At 54.6% G+C, this 17,788-nt stretch overlaps 1 protein-coding gene across 11 annotated transcripts in view; it reads right to left on the bottom strand.

Annotated features, from left to right (window-relative positions):
• MYH14 (myosin heavy chain 14) overlaps positions 1-17,788 on the bottom strand; it is a 101,292-nt gene that overhangs the window by 46,905 nt on the left and 36,599 nt on the right. For 6 of the 11 annotated variants that reach the window (XM_070224755.1, XM_070224757.1, XM_070224759.1 and 3 more), the window contains 7 exons: positions 10,718-10,813; positions 8,276-8,394; positions 6,743-6,895; positions 5,306-5,479; positions 4,877-5,050; positions 3,406-3,520; positions 997-1,119 (listed from right to left, as the gene is read on the bottom strand). In XM_070224755.1, the coding sequence (XP_070080856.1) occupies positions 997-1,119; positions 3,406-3,520; positions 4,877-5,050; positions 5,306-5,479; positions 6,743-6,895; positions 8,276-8,394; positions 10,718-10,813 (954 nt within the window). The remainder of the gene's footprint in view (positions 1-996; positions 1,120-3,405; positions 3,521-4,876; positions 5,051-5,305; positions 5,480-6,742; positions 6,896-8,275; positions 8,395-10,717; positions 10,814-17,788) is intronic. The other 5 variants (XM_070224760.1, XM_070224754.1, XM_023650220.2 and 2 more) reach the window with 1 other exon arrangement.

Genomic DNA, 17,788 nt, shown 5'->3' with positions numbered 1-17,788 from the left:
GACGCTTACGTAGCACTTACTTCCTTCTAGCCTCCGCTCAGAGCAGCTCACGTACGAGCCCATAGGAATCGGTCCCATCTTACAGATGAGGAAACCGAGGCACAGAGAGGGACAGGATGGTACAAACACAGCACAGCTGCATTCTTAGGAACCCGAAACCACATCCCATTAAAAGTGGAATCAAGTCTGGCTTTTAGGGGCCATCTTCGAAGGAAGGCAAACGACCTCCACAGCAACCCTTGCCCCAGAGGCCCGACTGAGCGTACGTCTGCTTTCTCTCCTGTCATTCGATGGCCTCACTTAGCTCCTTCGTCTCAGATTCTCTTACTGGATCACGCCAGGGACCCGCAGCTGGGGCAGAATCTGAGGCCCCACAATCCCCAGTCAGGAGGGTCTTCAGGGGTCCAGCAGACAATCTGCACTTCGGGCAGGACTGGGTGCACGATCGGGGCTCAGCTGTGACATTTTCCTTTTTCCTCCCCAGGTTCAACTCTTCCTCCTACCACCCTACTCCCAGTTATTATCAAAATAAGAATCATCACTCATTAAGTTCTTACAGCACAGGTAAGAACTGAGGCTCTGGGAGTTAAAAGTCCTGGGTTCAAATCCTGGCTTTGCCACTTCCTGGCTGTGTGACCTTGGGCTGGTGACTTAACCTCTCTGTGCATCAATGTCCTCATTTGTATAATGGGGGTAATAACAGTACTAACATCTGCCTCGTTGGGTTATTTGGAGGATCCTATGTGTTAACAGTCATAAAAGGGGTTCACACCGTGCCCGGCACACAGTAAGGGCTCCATAAATGCACACGGAGATGACATGCGGTTTAGTTAGAAGAAAGCATTGTGCTGCCACAAAGGGTCTGGAAACCGCTGAGGGAGCCGACGAGGAGGGAGAAGAGGAGGGAGAGACCTCCTTACGAGAGGAGAGGGGACCGACATTCAAAACCAGGTGCCCAGTGCAACAGGCCCGCCCTCCCGGTCCGGCAAATCTCACCCGTTGACGCACAGCAGCACCCACCCCCTGCAGGAGAAATGGCAGAGCCGCGCCTCCCTGAAGATCCTGGGGGCGACGGGGGGAAGGAGCCAAGGAGAGAGAACTGCTGGAAGCCCCCGTGTTCTGGGGGTGAGGACAGATGCGGGGTGGCAGAGAGGTGGGGGGGATGCAAAGGGAGCAGCGTGAGAAGAGAGGAGGGAGAGCAGGTGGCAGGAAGACAAAAAGAGGAGAGACTTGTTAGTTAACAGCACAGGGCAAAGCAGGAGAGAAGACCTGAACGTTGGCCGTGAACTTTTAAAACCAGGGAGAGGGTCCTGTCCATCTTTTTTTTTTTTTTTTTTTTTGGTGAGGAAGATTGGCACTGAGCTAACATCTGTGCCAATCTTCCTCTATTTCGTATGTGGGACGCTGCCACAGCATGACTTGATGAGTGCTGTGTAGGTCCGCACCCGGGATCTGAACCCACAAACCCCAGGCCACCAAAGCAGAGCATGCAAACTTAACCACTACCCCACTGGGCCGGCCCCTGTCCTGTCCACCTTGGAGTCTACCCAGTGAGGGCATCACTGTTGACTGAAAGGATGAATATCCTCTGTGAGAATTTAGTGCCAGGGAAAAAAAATCTCTCTCCCTAGAAGTTGAGTCTGTATCTGTTTTATTAGGTATCCCTTTTTGCCCTGGCTGCCAGGAAGCTCGATGCTCCCACCTAGCTTGTTGTATTTGCTTCTCTGAGGAGAGCTTGTCTCATTTGCCTTTTCTCCGGGGCTGCCAGGATGCTGGGCACCCAACTCTGGGCTCAGGGCGACTGTAGGAGAGACTGATGCAAAAATGGTCCCAATTCTCCACCCTTCCCTGTGACCCGTAGCAACTTGAGTCTGGGCCGGCCTCGTGACTTGCTTTGTTCAGGAGAATTGTGGAAGAAGTAACGCTGTGCCAGGTTCCAGTCTAGGACTCAAGACGCTTTGCAGCTTCTAGTTCTTTCCTGCAACCCTTCGCGAGCCAGGCCCACAGGAGGTGGGTCGTCGTGGTCCACGAATGGGGCACAGATTTTACAGAAGTGGAGGGGGCGGATTTTCAGTCCACAGGAGATAGTCCTGACAGCAGAATCTGGTTCTGTTGCTGAACACCCCACACTGCTCTCAATCCCTCTTGTGTAAACTGAGACACAAACACTAAATGTCTCTTTCTACACCCAGCTCACGATGTCGGGGCACCCCACGCCCTTTTGCTGGATGAGTTCACGTTGGGATCCACTCATCTTGCTTATTTTGTCCTCGTGTCTAATTGCACGGGGCAAGCACGTCTGGAACCATGCTCTGCACTTCAATAAAAGATTAAGGCAAACTGACAGATTCCGGAAACCTGGAATCGGAAAAAAAACAAGACACTCATCTGCTAGCTGCATAAAAAAAACCATCTCTCAAACCTCCTGTGAGGTCAGGGGGTGGCAGACACGGCTGGGAAAAGTGCCGGATCCCGCCACACACAGGCGTTTGGTTTCCCTGCCCCTGCCTCCTGGAAGGGTCACTCGGAAAAGACTTGACGGCCAGATTCACACGGGCCTTTTTGCAGCAGAAAAAAAAAAAAATCTCCAAAACTATATCTTGATCTGTTGCTCCTTTCTTCTTCCCTGGGGCCCAGAGGGGAACTTAGTGAGACGGCAGAGAAAGCAGAGCCTGAAGCTGACTGACTTGTAAACCGCCACCAGTCTGAGTTCTCATGTTGTTATTCATTCTTTTCGAGTCAAAGGTCTTGATTGTGTTAGGGATCATATGCCCTCTACAAAGAATAAGTTCATCTATTCCTTTACAACATTCATTTACTTATTTCTTTTTCTACTCTGATTGCATAGGCTAGTATTGCAAAAACGGTTTTTAACAGCAGTGCTGGCAGTGGGCATCCTTGTCTTGTTTCTGATGAAGGGAGAATGTTTTGGGTTTTTATTCTGAGGAAGATGAGCCCTGAGCTAACTGCTGCCAGTCCTTCTCTTTTTGCTGAGGAAGACTGGCTCTGAGCTAACATCTGTGCCCATCTTCCTCTACTTTATACGTCGGATGCTACCACAGCATGGCTTGACAAGTGGTGCCATGTCTGCACCCGGGATCCGAACTGGCGAACCCCAGGCCGCCAAAGCGGAACGTGCACACTTAACCGCTGTGCCACCAGGACAGCCCCCAAAGGGGGAAATGTTTTATCACTGAGTGTGATGCTGGCCTGAGGCACCAACCGATCAATCAATCAGGAAGTGGAAACTCTATGATGGAGTGTCGGGCCTGCCTGCATTAATTCTGCATCTGAGCAGAAAACTCAGTTCAGAACTCGGCCTCTGAAACAAAGGTGCTCACACTGTGGGCTGGGAGAGGGGATGCGCAGAGCTCAAGGACGGGGCCAGGGGACGCTGGTCCTCACCGTCTTTCCAGATCTCCGCGGTTAGCCGGTCTGTGCTCTGGTGCAGCAGGGTTGCGACGCTGTCATTCAGGGGGTCCATGTTTTTCATCAGCCACTCATTGGCCTTGTAGTCGACCTGGATGAAGTCAGGCATTGGGGGGTGATGAACTTGCAGACCCCCCAAGGAGCCTCCCAGAAGCTCGGAGACGCCCCGCTCTGGGGCTCAGCACCGACGAGAGAGCGCTGGTGCCACCTTGTGTCCATATCCGGAACTGCACCCTCCACCACCAGGGCGCCCTCCCTTTGCTGCCGGGCCCACCTCTTTCCACGACCTCATCCGCCACCGCTTCCTTCCTGAGCCTTTCTACTCCAGTCACGTGGCCTGTTTGCTGTTCCTCAAACACACAAGGTCATTTCCACCTCAGAGTTTCCACCCCGACCATTCCCGCCACCTGGACCTCCCTCTCGTGGATTTTCACACGGCTGGTTCCTTCCAAGCACTCAGGCCTTTGCTCTGAGGCTCCCCCAGAGTCACCACCTTGACCACCATGATTCTCCACACGTGTTCCCCCCGACAGTCAGGGGCTCCCCGAGGCCAGAGCCCACGTCTGACTCCTAGCCCAGCACAGGGCTGGGGACACGAGAGTCTAGACAATCTCGGGGAAACGAACCGAGTGCTAAACACAGAATGCACGGGTCTCCTGCCTCCCAACCTTTGCGTATGCTGTTCCCTCCACCTGGACAGCCATTCCCACCAGGCACCTGTCCTTTGCTGGCTGCCTGCTGCTCGTCTTGTAGACCAGGGGTTGGCAAACCCCAGCCCACAGGCCAAACCCAGCCCTCTTCTTGTAAATAAAGTTTTATTGGCATACAGCCTTCGTTTATGGGTCACCTGTGGCTTCTTTCACGCTACGAGGGTAGAATTTGTGGCAGACACTGTCTGGCCCACCGAGCTGTAACTATTTACTGTCTGGCCCCTTACAGAAAATGTTTGCTGACCCCTGGTTTCAGATCAAGCTTTGCTCTCCGCTGTGAACCTTCCCTGGCATTCCTCCTCTGGACTTCGACGCCACCCTGAGCTGCCCCGTTAAAGCCCCTATCAGCCTTACATCCTAATGGTCTATTTGTCTCCCTCTCAGATAAGGAACTTTGTGAGGACAGAAACCATGTCTGACTTGGGTCCCCAGCTTTGCTCAGCATAGCAAAGGCACGTGTTTGCCAAGTGAGTGAGTGAAATGCACCTAACTCTTCCCCTGGTGAACTCCTATCCATCCCTCAAAACCTACTGCAAATATCCCCTCCTTGAGGAAGCCTTTACTGACTTCATCAGAGTCTGCACTCTTCCTCGGGCTTTCCTAGCCTCTGCCCTGGCTGTGTCTCATCCCTGTGGACATCAGGTGGCCCCTGCTTTCCCTCTGTACCCTCCCCACACCTACAGCCAAGTGGTCCCCACTCCCACCCACATGCCTCAAGGCTGGCACCAGCTGCCTACCTTGCCCGCATAGTGCAGGACGCTGAAGTCGGCCTGGTCCCGCAGGTTCCTCGGCCGCTGGAACTTGGGGTGGCCACCCTGTTCCTGCGCCACCTTCTCCACAAAGGACTTGTCCGTGGCCTTTGGGAACCAGCACTCCTCGTCTAGCAGGGCCAGGAGTCCAGGGGGGTTGGCCTGACCGTGAACAGGAGGGGAGAGTCAGTCAGATCCCCAAATATTGGACACCTAGGTTGCGGCCACTTTTTAGCTCTTGTAAGTGACACCTGGAGACGCAACCAAAGGTGAGAATTACAGTTTCAGATGTAATTAGTAATTTGATTTGTCGTTTTCCCCATTTAACTGAGGTGTGGCCCGCGGCCAGTGGGGCGAGGAGCTTGATCAGGGTCCCGGGGCCCGTGGCAGGCGGGGCGGGGGGAGCAGCGGGCTCACCGGCCGCTCGATGAGGTCGATGCAGGGCTGCAGGTCGAGGCCGAAGTCGACGAAGGTCCAGGGGATGCCCTCGCGCTGGTACTCCTCCTGCTCCAGCACGAACATGGTGTGGTTGAAGAGCTGCTGCAGCTTCTCGTTGGTGTAGTTGATGCACAGCTGCTCGAACGAGTTCAGCTGCGGGGAGCGGACACGTGAGAGAGGACGGGGCCAGGGAGGGGACGGGGCCAGGGAGGGGGACGGGGCCAGGGAGGGGGACGGGGCCAGGGAGGGGGACGGGGCCAGGGAGGAGGACGGGGGCCAGGGAGGGGGACGGGGACCAGGGAGGGGGACGGGGCCAGGGAGGGGACGGGGCCAGGGAGGGGGACGGGGCCAGGGAGGGGGACGGGGCCAGGGAGGGGGACGGGGCCAGGGAGGGGGACGGGGCCAGGGAGGGGACGGGGCCAGGGAGGGGGACGGGGCCAGGGAGGGGGACGGGGCCAGGGAGGGGGACGGGGCCAGGGAGGGGGACGGGGGCCAGGGAGGAGGACGGGGGCCAGGGAGGGGGACGGGGACCAGGGAGGGGACGGGGCCAGGGAGGGGGACGGGGCCAGGGAGGAGGACGGGGGCCAGGGAGGAGGACGGGGCCAGGGAGGGGGACGGGGCCAGGGAGGGGACGGGGCCAGGGAGGGGGACGGGGCCAGGGAGGGGGACGGGGCCAGGGAGGGGACGGGGCCAGGGAGGGGGACGGGGCCAGGGAGGGGGACGGGGCCAGGGAGGGGGACGGGGCCAGGGAGGGGGACGGGGGCCAGGGAGGAGGACGGGGGCCAGGGAGGGGGACGGGGACCAGGGAGGGGACGGGGCCAGGGAGGGGGACGGGGCCAGGGAGGAGGACGGGGGCCAGGGAGGAGGACGGGGGCCAGGGAGGGGGACGGGGACCAGGGAGGGGGACGGGGCCAGGGAGGGGGACGGGACCCAGAGAGGGGGACGGGGCCAGGGAGGGGGACGGGGACCAGGGAGGGGGACGGGGACCAGGGAGGGGGACGGGGGCCAGGGAGGGGGACGGGGCCAGGGAGGGGGACGGGGCCAGGGAGGAGGACGGGGGCCAGGGAGGGGACGGGGCCAGGGAGAGGGGGACAGGGACCCAGAGAGAGGGGGACAGGGACCCAGGGAGAGGGGAACAGGGACCCAGGGAGAGGGGGACAGAGACCCAGAGAGAGGGGGACAGGGACCCAGAGAGAGGGGGACAGGGACCCAGAGAGAGGGGGACAGAGACCCAGAGAGAGGGGGACAGGGACCCAGAGAGAGGGGGACAGGGACCCAGAGAGAGGGGGGACAGGGACCCAGAGAGAGGGGGACAGGGACCCAGGGAGAGGGGGACAGGGACCCAGGGAGAGGGGGACAGAGACCCAGAGAGAGAGGGACAGGGACCCAGGGATGGCGCCCGCCCGCCGCGCGGACCTGGAAGATCTCGAAGCCGGCGATGTCCAGGATGCCCAGGAAGGAGGCGCCCTGGCGGGGGCTGCGGTCCAGAGCGCGGTTGAGGCGCAGGACCAGCCAGCGGAAGAGGCGCTCGTAGGTGGCCTTGGCCAGGGCCTCCAGCGCGAAGTCCGCCTGCGGGCAGGGCGCACAGTGAGGGCCCGGTCTGCACATCAGCGGCCGAAGCCCGTCCCAGGGGTCCGGCAAGGAGACCGCGGGTGTGGACGGGTCCTCCTCACGGTTCATCAAGAATGATGACGTTAACAGCAGTCACTGAAGCCCTACTGTGTGCCTGGCACTGTGTGAAGGGCTCACTCGGGGCACATTGGTTCATTAATCCTTCCCCCTCCCAAAACCGATTTCAACAGCATAACCGTGAAGAGGGTGGATTCTGGAGCCCAACAACCTGGGTTTGAATCCCGGCTCTGCTGGAGGCTGTGTGACCTCAGGCATATAAACAAACCTCTCTGTGCCTCAGTTTCTTCATCTGTAAAACGGATCCTAACAACAGTACCTCAGCTGAGAGTGGAACCCGGGTCAGCAAGACCCTGCCCCCAATCTCTGGTCTTCATTTCCCCCACCCTCTCTTCTTCATCCTGGCACCCTGAGTTTCCAGCCTGGGGCCAGGCAGAACCCTCTGCCCAAACGCTGGATTCTGAAAACCTCTGGGCTGTGTTCACTTCTCAGCCTGTCCCACCACCACCAGCCTGGTCCGAGCCGCCATCATGGCTTGCCTGGACTATGACAGCAGCCTCCTCACATCCCCCTGCTTCCACCCGTGCCCCCTTGGACTCAATTCTCCATGAAGCAGACAAGAGCATCTTTATAAGAGACAAACTGAATCAAGTCGCTCCCTGGCTTAAACCCTCCCCAGCCTCCTGCTGCACTCTGAATAAAATTCACCTCCTTACTCTGGCCACTAAGACCCTGAGTGATCTGTCCCCTTCCAACCTCTCTGATTGCAGCTTTTACCACCCTCTCCCCAGCTGGCTAGCCTCACTGACCTCCTTAATATTCCCAACTCACCAAGCTTGTTCCAGCCCCAGGGCCTTTGCACATGCTGTTCCCTCTGCCTTGAACTATCTAGGTCTTGACTTAAACGTCACCTCCTTAGAGAGGACTTTTCTGAGCACTCTAACCTCCTCCTTCATAGATGGCATCGCTGTTTATCTATCTTCTTTTGTTATCTGCTGCCCTTCACAGCCTGGGCTCGCTGTGAGTGTGGTCTCGGTTTGCATTATGCCTTTTGCTCCTGGCCCCTGGACCAGGGCTGGGGACTGAGAAGGCACTCAGCGAAAGTTGCTCGAGTGAATGACAAAAAAACAGCATCGGTTGGTTAAGGACCCAGGCCCCTGGCGCCGGGCTCTCTCCGCCCCCAGCCTCGCCCCTGACAGCCCAGCCACGCCCCTGCCTGCCCTAGCCACGCCCCCGCCTGGTCTGGCCCCGCCCCTGGCCCATCACGCCTGCCCCGGCCACGCCCCAGCCCCGCCCCTGCCCGCCCCTGGCCACGCCCACCTGCTCCTTGGTCTGTGCTTTCTGCACGTAGTCGCGGCCGACCTTGATGCGAGGGGTGAGCAGGGCGCGGGAGAAATCCGTCACCCCCAGTCCCAGGAGGCGGCAGAGCTTCTGCGCAGCTGCGGGCGACAGGCACCAAAATGCGGTCAGCAGTGGGGAGCGGCGGTGGCTGCGGAGTGGAGAGGAGGGTGCCGCCCCCCAACTGGTGATGGAACAGAAGCCAGCCCAGCCTTTCCCACTAGAGGCGTCACAGGTCCTAAAAGTGTGTATAGGGGCCGGCCGGTGGCACAGTGGTTAAGTTCGTGTGCTCCGTTTTGGCGGCCCGAGGTTTGCCAGTTTGGATCCCGGGTTTGGACCTACATACTGCTCATCAAGCCATGCTGTGGTGGCGTCCCACAAATAAAAAAACAGAGGAAGATGGGCACAGATGTTAGCTCAGGGCCAATCTTCCTCAAAAAAAAAAACAAAAAAAAAAAGAGGAGGATTGGCAGCAGATGTTAGCTCAGAACCAATCTTCCTCAAAAAAAAACAAAAAAAAAAACTGTGTACATTCTCTGGCCCAGCAATTCTCCTACTGGGACCCCAAGTTGGCAAAAATAATCCCGAATGTGAGCAAAGACTGGATGATGAGGATGCTCATCACAGCCTTGTTTGTGATGGAAGAAAACAGGAAGCAACCTGAGTGTCCAGCAGCTGGGGAGTGGTTAGAGTCAAGGTTCACCCGTTTGAATGAGTTCCATCGTCACCAAAAATTACTAAAACTCATCACATGATACACTCAGATGCATGCACTTCACGATTGGTACCTTTCACTTCAAATCAAAGACAGAACTATAAACAAACACTGGACGCCAGTAAATGACACCCAGGCTGAAGTGTGTACGTGAGAACCACACCGACATCTGCGACCTCGAAATGCACCAGAAAATGCGACGGATGGACGACGGATGGAAAGATAAGCGAAAAAGCAAGTGCAGTAAAATGTGTGTTTCAAAATTTCTTAACAAAGTGTTGGTGAAAAAGTTACTGGAGTAAAAGTTCTTTGAGGTGGAAAACCCACAAAAAATATTTAAAACTTCATTGCTCTTCCCTATTTTTGTAGGAAAAAAAAAATCGCATGGAAAAATACCCGGATGCCAAAATGTTCACATGGACGTTTTTGCAGAAGATGGAGGGGGGGCTGTGGGGGCAGGAGTGTTCCTTTTTTCTGCTCTGAATTAAAATGATAATTAAGAAACGTTTTCAAGCTTCTATCAGTTCCACGATGGGAAAACAGTTACTACAGATACTCCGCTCCAGCAGAAAAAAAGCAAAAGAAAAAAACCCTAGAAGGAACACACTAAAATGGCAACAGTGATTATTTCTGAGAGGTGAGGTTATGTATGATTTCAATTTCTACTTTTCATTTTTTTTTTTTTTGGTGCAATTACAGTTTCGAATTCTTCCATGGCGACCTTGCGTTATACGGAAAGTATTTAAGAACTAAAAGAAGTGACTTGAAAAAACAACATATAAGGTGCAATGGAGTACTACGCAGCCAGTAACAGGGCGACTTATAAAGATCTCGGCCTTTGGCATGTACTTTGCCAGCTCGTGAAGGCTGTGGCCTGCTTCTCCGATGAACGTTTGCAAATTTGGAAAACAAAATACACAGGGTTTCAAAGGAGATGAATTACACTGACACACGGGTCAACCCAGCGGAGTTCTAGTTAATAACCTTGCAAAGTTGGCTCCGATGCATTAAGGGTAAAAAGCAGATTTCAAAACAGTTTATAAGGTCGGACCCCGATTTGGCAAATCAAACAAATAAGTGAGCGTGCACAGCACACCTGCTGGGTGTGAAGACAGCCCCGGACTGAGGGGAATGGGGCATGAAGCGCAGTTCCATTCCGGTGACAATCATTTCCACGCTGACACAGCCGCGGAATGAAGCCCAGAGAGAAATCCCCAACACGGGAGCGGCAAGAACGTGTCAGGGATGTGACTACAGGTAATTTCTCTGCCTTTCTGGTTTCCCGTTTTGCCAGATTTTTCCCCATCCAGTTTGTCTTATTTCATAATAATAAAGAAGCAGAGCCATTTTCATGTTGACAAAAAAAAGAGATATTGACTATAATTCTGCTTTGAAAAGCAAAAAAAAAAAAAAAAAAAGTATATTTATGCAGAGAGCAGAAGCCAGGAGGAGGCACGCCCCAGCCTGACGGGGTCTCTAACGGCTGGGCTGACGGGGGCCCTGCTGTCTCCTCTTTGGTACGCGGGTGGTGTTCAAATTTTCAGCAAAGATCACGCTTTTTACAGGCAGGAAAAGAGCAGAAGGTGTTATTTTGGGCAAGATTCAGCAAAGCGCAGGGAATCAGAGGGCCCGGGTGGGTGGGAGGCGGGCCCGTTGGAGAGGAGGATGCTCCGTTCGCGGGGCCGGGAAGGCGGCTGGGCGGGTGGTACCTGTGTTGTCCGGCATGGACGCTTGATCGTGGTTCCGTTCCCTCTTCAGGACGATGTTGCCGAACTGAAGGACGGCCGACACCATCCGCAGCATGGCTACGGGGCAGCAGAGAGAAAGGTCACGGGCGGCTCCGGAGCCCGAGGCCCCCTAAAAATGCAGCTCTAAAACCCCACGTCAAATGACACCCCCACCCCTCAGCCTAAAATCCACCTGGGACACTGGGGCAGGACTTAAAGCATACGAGCGGACAAACGAATTCTGTATTTCGTATCCGCGGTTTGCTCTGCCACCATTCAGTGTCTGCTTACGTCGTTCGTTTTAGAAAGCGATGCATAGAAGATTTCACAGGACTTAGGGAAATGAACGAGTCTTTAGTGATATGGAAAGATTTCTAAAATATCCACTCAAAAATGTGAGAGGCAGGACGGCGTATTTGGTATACCCCTATCTATGTAAAAAATGGCAGAGAAGAGAAAGTACAGTCGATTCTCGTTATTCGCGGTAGTTAACACGCTATACAGTTGCCGCGAACGCTGAATTAGCGACTGGGAAGGAACGTTAATGGGAGGAAATACGGCGTCTGGTTGCTGTGAGCCTCTGGTCACGACTTTTTCATCAACTGGTCAACACGTCACCTTGTTTTATGTGTGTATGTGTTTAAAGACAGCAAACTCATCTAACACGTGTTTTCTCCATAAGGCGCATCACAGTCTTCCTGCACTAAGAAATACCAGACGGCATTAGGGGGAGCATTTTAGATAGTGAAATCTCCAACCAAAAACACAAAAACGCAGAAAAGGTGGCACTCAATGGACCACGAAAAGGACACTGATTTACAGTATGAGCTAAAACAACAAGGCAGAGCCTATTGGACCTCAGCAACCATGCACTGGGCAAATCAAGTTTCTCACCCCTGTAGGAGTGACGGCAAAGAGCACAAAAGCATCAGGCGGATTGGTTTGGGGGCTGCGGATAAATTTAGTGGGTCAGCGAATTCGCGAATGCAGAAACCGCGAATAAGGAGGGGCTAGATAACAGCTAGAAATCTCGTCGTAAGCGGGCAATACCGCCCTCTAGAGTATGTCTCAGGAATTTGTAGGGTTTGGTTGGCATAAAGATGGGGGCCACGCCTCAATGTGTGGGGTGTTTCTGGATGTTACAGCGACTGGGCAGGTGGGGACCTGGATGCAGACACCCCTTCTGTACCACAAAAATGGCCCATGTCCTTTGTGACTTCTGAACGTCCCACTGGACATTCACGTCCAAGAAATGATGGTCTGTAATTATCTGAGACGAACCCCAGCTGTCGTATGTATACACACAGAAGTGTTTCGTGTTTGGTTTTAATACACAGTGAACTTTCCCGAAGGGCACACTGTGTAATCGGAGGGAAGACTGTGGTTGGTTTTGCTCAGAATTTCATCAAGATTTGGTCGTTGTCTCAGAACCCTCTCGTCTCCACCGCACAGCCGCTCGTAGCATTTGGGTGGACCACACAGCACGCCTACATCAGGTTGGCGCGTATCTGCCGCTCTCATGCCGATGCTCTGGGTCAGCGCGGACACCTCGGGGCCTCGTCAGCTGCGCATTCCAGAGCAGATTCTACGATTTACGGGTTGAAATGGACACAGCGTGCTCCGTGCCGGGTCCCGTGACAAACACTTCTAAGCGAATTCCTTTAACCTTCGTAACCACGCAATGAGGCACATCCTGCAAAAGCATTTCACAGAAGGGAAACCGGGTAAAACCCGCATTGGACAGGCGGGGAAACCGAGGCACCTTCCAGTAATGAACTTGCCCAAGATCATCCAGCTCATAAGGGGCACGGCTGAGATTCAAACCCGGGCAGTCCCCGACTCTGGGGTCTGTATTCTTAACCGCTTTCTCCTTCCCTTCCTCTTTTAGCACAAAATTCAAATGCAAATAGGTATGCATGGTTTGCACAAAGAAAAGTGCACAGGGGCCGGCCCAGTGGCCCAGTGGTTAAGTGTGCACATTCTGCTTCAGCAGCACAGGGTTCTCTGGTTCGGATCCCGGGTGCAGACATGGCACTGCTTGTCAAGCCATGCTGTAGTGGGCATACCACATAGAAAGTAGAGGAAGATGGGCACGGATGTTAGCTCAGGGCCAGTCTTCCTCAGCAAAAAGAGGAGGATTGGCAGCAGATGTTAGCTCAGGGCTAATCTTCCTCAGGAAAAAAGAAAGAAAGAAAGAAAAGGAAAGCACACAAATCATAGACATCCAGCTCAAGGAGTTTTCTCATAGTGAGCATACCATGGAGCCGGCTCCTCAGAAGCTCCCCTTCCTGGCCACTCACTGAGCACAAACCAATTTCGCCATCACAGGCTCCAGTGGAAGAATCTAGATGCCAAATTGCACATTCTGCAGGAGACTATTTGTATCAACTCAAGAACAGGCAGAACAAGTCCAAGTTGTCAGACGCCAGAATCCTGGGTACACGCGGGGTGCGGGTGTCTCGTGATGGGAACAGGCCTACGAGGTGTGTAGGCGCCGGGCATACGAGGCATCCGCTGTGGAAACCCCCCCGAGCAGGGCGCTCCGGCTGTGTGCGCGCTTTTCGCTTTTTGGCGTCTATGCCAACTTTGACACCAAGTTTACTTAGAAAAAAGCGGGTGGTGCAAGGTGGAGGCGGGGACCACGCTTCTGGGACACTCCTGCCAAAAATGCATAATCAAATCGGAGGGCCAGGAACCCACCCACGTCGAAACAAAACAGCTGATCTGTAATCTTCAAAAACGTCTAGGTCACGGCGGATAAAGACAGACCGAGGAACAGCTGCGGACAGACAGAGAGGACTCCACGCAGTGTGTGATCCTGGCCTGGGGACATGCGCGTGTGTGCGCGAAACTGTAAAAAAGTGTTGTTGTTGTTGTTTTTTTTGCTCTAAAGGATATTATTGGGGAAAGTGGCATACAGTCTGTGAAAAACATTTTTTTGTGGGATCAAGGACATTATTGGGATGATATGGTCTGTGGATTCAATAACAGTACAAATTGTGCCACTGCTAATTTCCTGGTGATCACACCGTACTGCGGTTTTGTCAGAGAATGTTCTCAGGAAACAGGCATTGACACGGGCCGGCCCGGTGGCACAGCATTTAAGTGCGCATGTTCTGCTTTGGCAGCCTGGGGTTCGCGGGTTCAGATGCCGGGTGTGGACATGGCACCGCTTGGCAAGCCATGCTGTCATAGGCGTCCCACGTATAAAGTAGAGGAAGATGGACACGGATGTTAGCTCAGGCCCAGTCTTCCTCAGCAAAGAAAAAAAAAAAGACTTGGTTTCTGGAAGTAGATAGTGAGATTGCAGTGATGGTTGCAGAACCTTGTGAATATACTACAAACTACTGAATTGTACACTTTACAGTGGTGAATTTTATGATACATGCATTCTGTCTCAAAAACAAAAAAAGGTTTCGGTTGTGGAAATTAATAAAAGAAACCTTAACTAAACATCGTCAATTACACCAAACAGGAAGTGACAGAAGCTGCATCTCCGATAGGAAGCAAAACTACTTTACTACTAAAGGAAGATTTCTCTCCCCAACCAGCAACAGCCCAGCCAATGAGAAACACTGCAGCTCAGCCAATGAGAAACTCCACAGCTCAGCCAATGAGAAACACTGCAGCTCAGCCAATGAGAAATGCCACAGCTCAGCCAATGAGAAACGCCGCAGCTCAGCCAATGAGAAACGCCGCAGCTCAGCCAATGAGATATGTCGCAGCTCAGCCAATGAGATGCCCCGTTGCCGCCCTGAACTGTTACTTTCCCCCAATGGAGTTTCCTTTAGAACAGCTCTTTTCCTCCCCCTTTTCTCTATAAAAACAGCTCCTTTCCTTTGTTCTCTGGATTTGCCTGTGGTTTACCACAGCATGGACACCCAGAATTGCAATTCTTTGGGCTGTTCCTGAATAAACTTACTTTGAGATAAAATAGGCGAATTTGCCTTTTAAGTTGATATGGTCTAGTTTGCTGGGCACGCCGGGGTGTGTAAGAAACATTGATTTTTCCTCTCCCCCTCCACTGAGATCGTAGGTCCTTGTGGAAAACATCTCTGTTCCTTATTCCTCTCCTAACCAAGTACCGCGCATAGAGTAAATCCTCTATAAACGTTTTCAAGAATGAGACTTAGCTTGCCAGTTTCGAGGGAAGAATTCCTTCCACAACCCCCACTACTTCTGGGATTCAATGGAACCCCTATCAGGATCTCCGGCACCCTGTCTCCGACCCTCCCACCCCCTCCAGCCCCGGGGTCCCCTCACTTAGTCTAACCAGCCGCAGCAGCCTCCTTCCAGTCCCTCCATAGGTGACACTCTTTCTTGCCAGGCCTTTGCCCCGGCAGTTCCCTCCGCCCGAATGCCGTTTCTGCACCAGCTACACCTGGTTCATTCATGCCCCACCGTCGGTGCTCAGGCAAGCGCCGCCTCCTCCAGGGCTGACCCTCCCCGGCCGGCGGGGGATCCCACGACACACCGTCACCGCTCCATGCACCTTCCATCCGTCACCTTTCCCAGCTTCAGCTTCAATCTCTTTGCGTGATTTGATGCTCCCTGGGTCTGAGCGCCCCCAAGGGCACGGGCGTGTTCTATCGTGGTCACTGTTAGTCGAGCCCAGTGCTCGCAGGGGTCGAATGAATAGATATATTACTGAATAAATGGCACAGAGTTAACTAACGGGGAATTCATCATGGAATGGCAAGAGTCTGCTGCGTGACCTTGAGCAAGCCAGGTGGCCGGCTGGGCCTCAGTTTCCCCTGCTGGGCCGTGGGATGGCTGGGCTCACTGGCTTCTGTTTCTGCCCCTCTGGAGTCAGGGGCGAGAGGACAGGGACAGCTGAGAGCCCCGAAAACGCTGGCAGGTTCCGGAGGCGCAGCCGGGGCGCCTCCCCAAAGATAAATAAGTAAGGACGTCTCCTTAGAGACCCACAATGGCACCTCCCCGCTGCCAAACGGAGCGATCATTCATTCCCTAACGTCAGCTCAGACCCGGCCCAGGCTCGAGCTCCCCCTGTGGCCTTTAAAGTGGCCTTTTACACTTGGCTGAGGGACCCGCGTGGGTGCCCAGCACCCGGGTGACTCTGACGCCCGAGGACTCGGCAGTGAGCTCTCGCCGGTGACTCCGGACCGGCCGATCGCGGGTGGCCGATGGTGGCCCCGGCCTGCAGGGGGGAGGCCTGGGGCTGGCGAGGCCGCACGTGGGAGGGAGCGCGCGTCCCTGCGCCCGCGCCACCCCCGGGGGCGGCATTTATGGCACCGGCGCGGGAGGGGGACGGAGGCCCTGCCTCGAGTGACCCACAGCGCTCTGTGCCCAGGGCTTCCCGGGGGGCGGGATGCACGGAGGTGCCCACCTGCCTCCCCGGAAATGGATGGATCACGGGCTGGCTCTGGAGTCCGACCCGGGTTCCACCACCTCCTGGTCCATTGGGGGTAGTCCCGGGGCAGACACCCCACCTCCCTGGGCCTCTGTCTCCTCCTTCGTCAAAAGGAGAGGCTGTGACAAGGTGACCGGCTGGCTCCCCTCCTTGTAAGTGAAACACGAAGTAAAACTATAAGGAGACGCCATGCACGTCCCACCGCAGCAAAAGCAAAAAAGCGGAGGACGCGGGCGCGGCGGGCACGTGGGGAGACGCTCTGGGGACGAGGCGCGCGGGCGGGAAACCAGCGCCACCTGCCGGACGGCCACGTGGCTTCTCTAGGATTTGAAAAAAACGCTCAGAAACTAGGGGGGGCGGGTCAGAGCTGGAAGCCAAGAAGCCACGAGGGGAAATTGCTGGATCTGGCGGCAGGTGCCTGGGGGTTCCTTACCCTCTGCTCTATATTTGCATAGGTGTTTGAAATTTTCCATCAGAGAGAGAAAAATCAAAATTATTGAGCAGGAAAAAGGAATGAAGCGCACACACGAACCTTGAAAGCATCATGCTGAGCAGAAGCAGCCAGACACCAAGGGCGACCTGTCGCATGAGGCCACTCATATGAAAGGTCTGGGACAGGCAAATCCAGACACAGGGAGCAGATAAGCGGTGGTCAGGGGCTGGCGGGCAAAGGGGAGCAAGCAACCTTCTGGAGTGACCACCAACGTCCTAAAAGGGACTGTGGAGATGGATGCGCGAGTCTGTGAATGTGCTAAAGCCACCGGCTGGGACATGTTGAATAGGTGAATAGTGTGGTATGTGAATTCTATCTCAATAGAGCTGTTAAATTTTTGTTAAAGCCGGATAAAAACGAACACTGCCCCTCGGCTTAGACCCAGCATTTCGTTTCTAAGAATTGACCCTGCAGTCTGTTCCCACAGGAGCACAAAACTGACTCACAAGGATATCCATGGCACCATTTGGGGGAGGGGGGGTTTGCAATAGCAATGGGACGCAGTCACCCTAAAGGTCTGTCTGCAAGGGACAGGGATTGGTTACAAGGATCATAGTTCAGGGGCCGGCCTGGTGGCATACTGGTTAAGTTCGTGCACTCTGTTTCAGAGGCCTGGGGTTTGTAGGTTTGGATCCTGGGTGAGGACCTAGCACCGCTCATCAAGCCATGCTGTGGTGACATCCCACATAAAATAAAGGAAGTTTGGTATAGGTGTTAACTCAGCAACAATCTTCCTCAAGCAAAAAGAGGAAGATTGGCAACAGATGTTGGCTCAGGGCCAATCTTCCTCACCAAAAATAAAACATAGTTCATCTAAACAATGAAACCTACGCAGACACAAAAAAGACCAAAGTTCACCCATACAGAATGATTACCAAAATAAACCGTCCTCTGGGACAAGTCGGGGACAGCGCACCCTAACATGGCGGTGATGACTTGGGAATGTGAGCCCCGTGCCCTCCCGGGCCAGAACGTGGGGCCTGACATGCGAGGGGTCGTCATCCGTCAGCTGCTGCGTCTGGGGTGCTCCTGGGAGGAAGGTTGGGGAGGTGGGGCCCTGGAGCAACCGTTAAATCCGCAGAGAAACAGCTTAACATTTTTATCCCCAGGACGGCTGACTGTCAGCCCGGGGCCCGGAGAACGCCTCTTTTTGTAAAAAAAATAAATAATGTGGGTCATTTCTGACATG

The sequence above is a fragment of the Equus caballus genome, chromosome 10 (assembly GCF_041296265.1).
Source record: "Equus caballus isolate H_3958 breed thoroughbred chromosome 10, TB-T2T, whole genome shotgun sequence".
Lineage (NCBI taxonomy): Eukaryota > Metazoa > Chordata > Mammalia > Perissodactyla > Equidae > Equus > Equus caballus.
The sequence above is the reverse complement of the archived record's forward strand: the minus strand, read 5'-3'. Positions and strand labels throughout refer to the sequence as shown.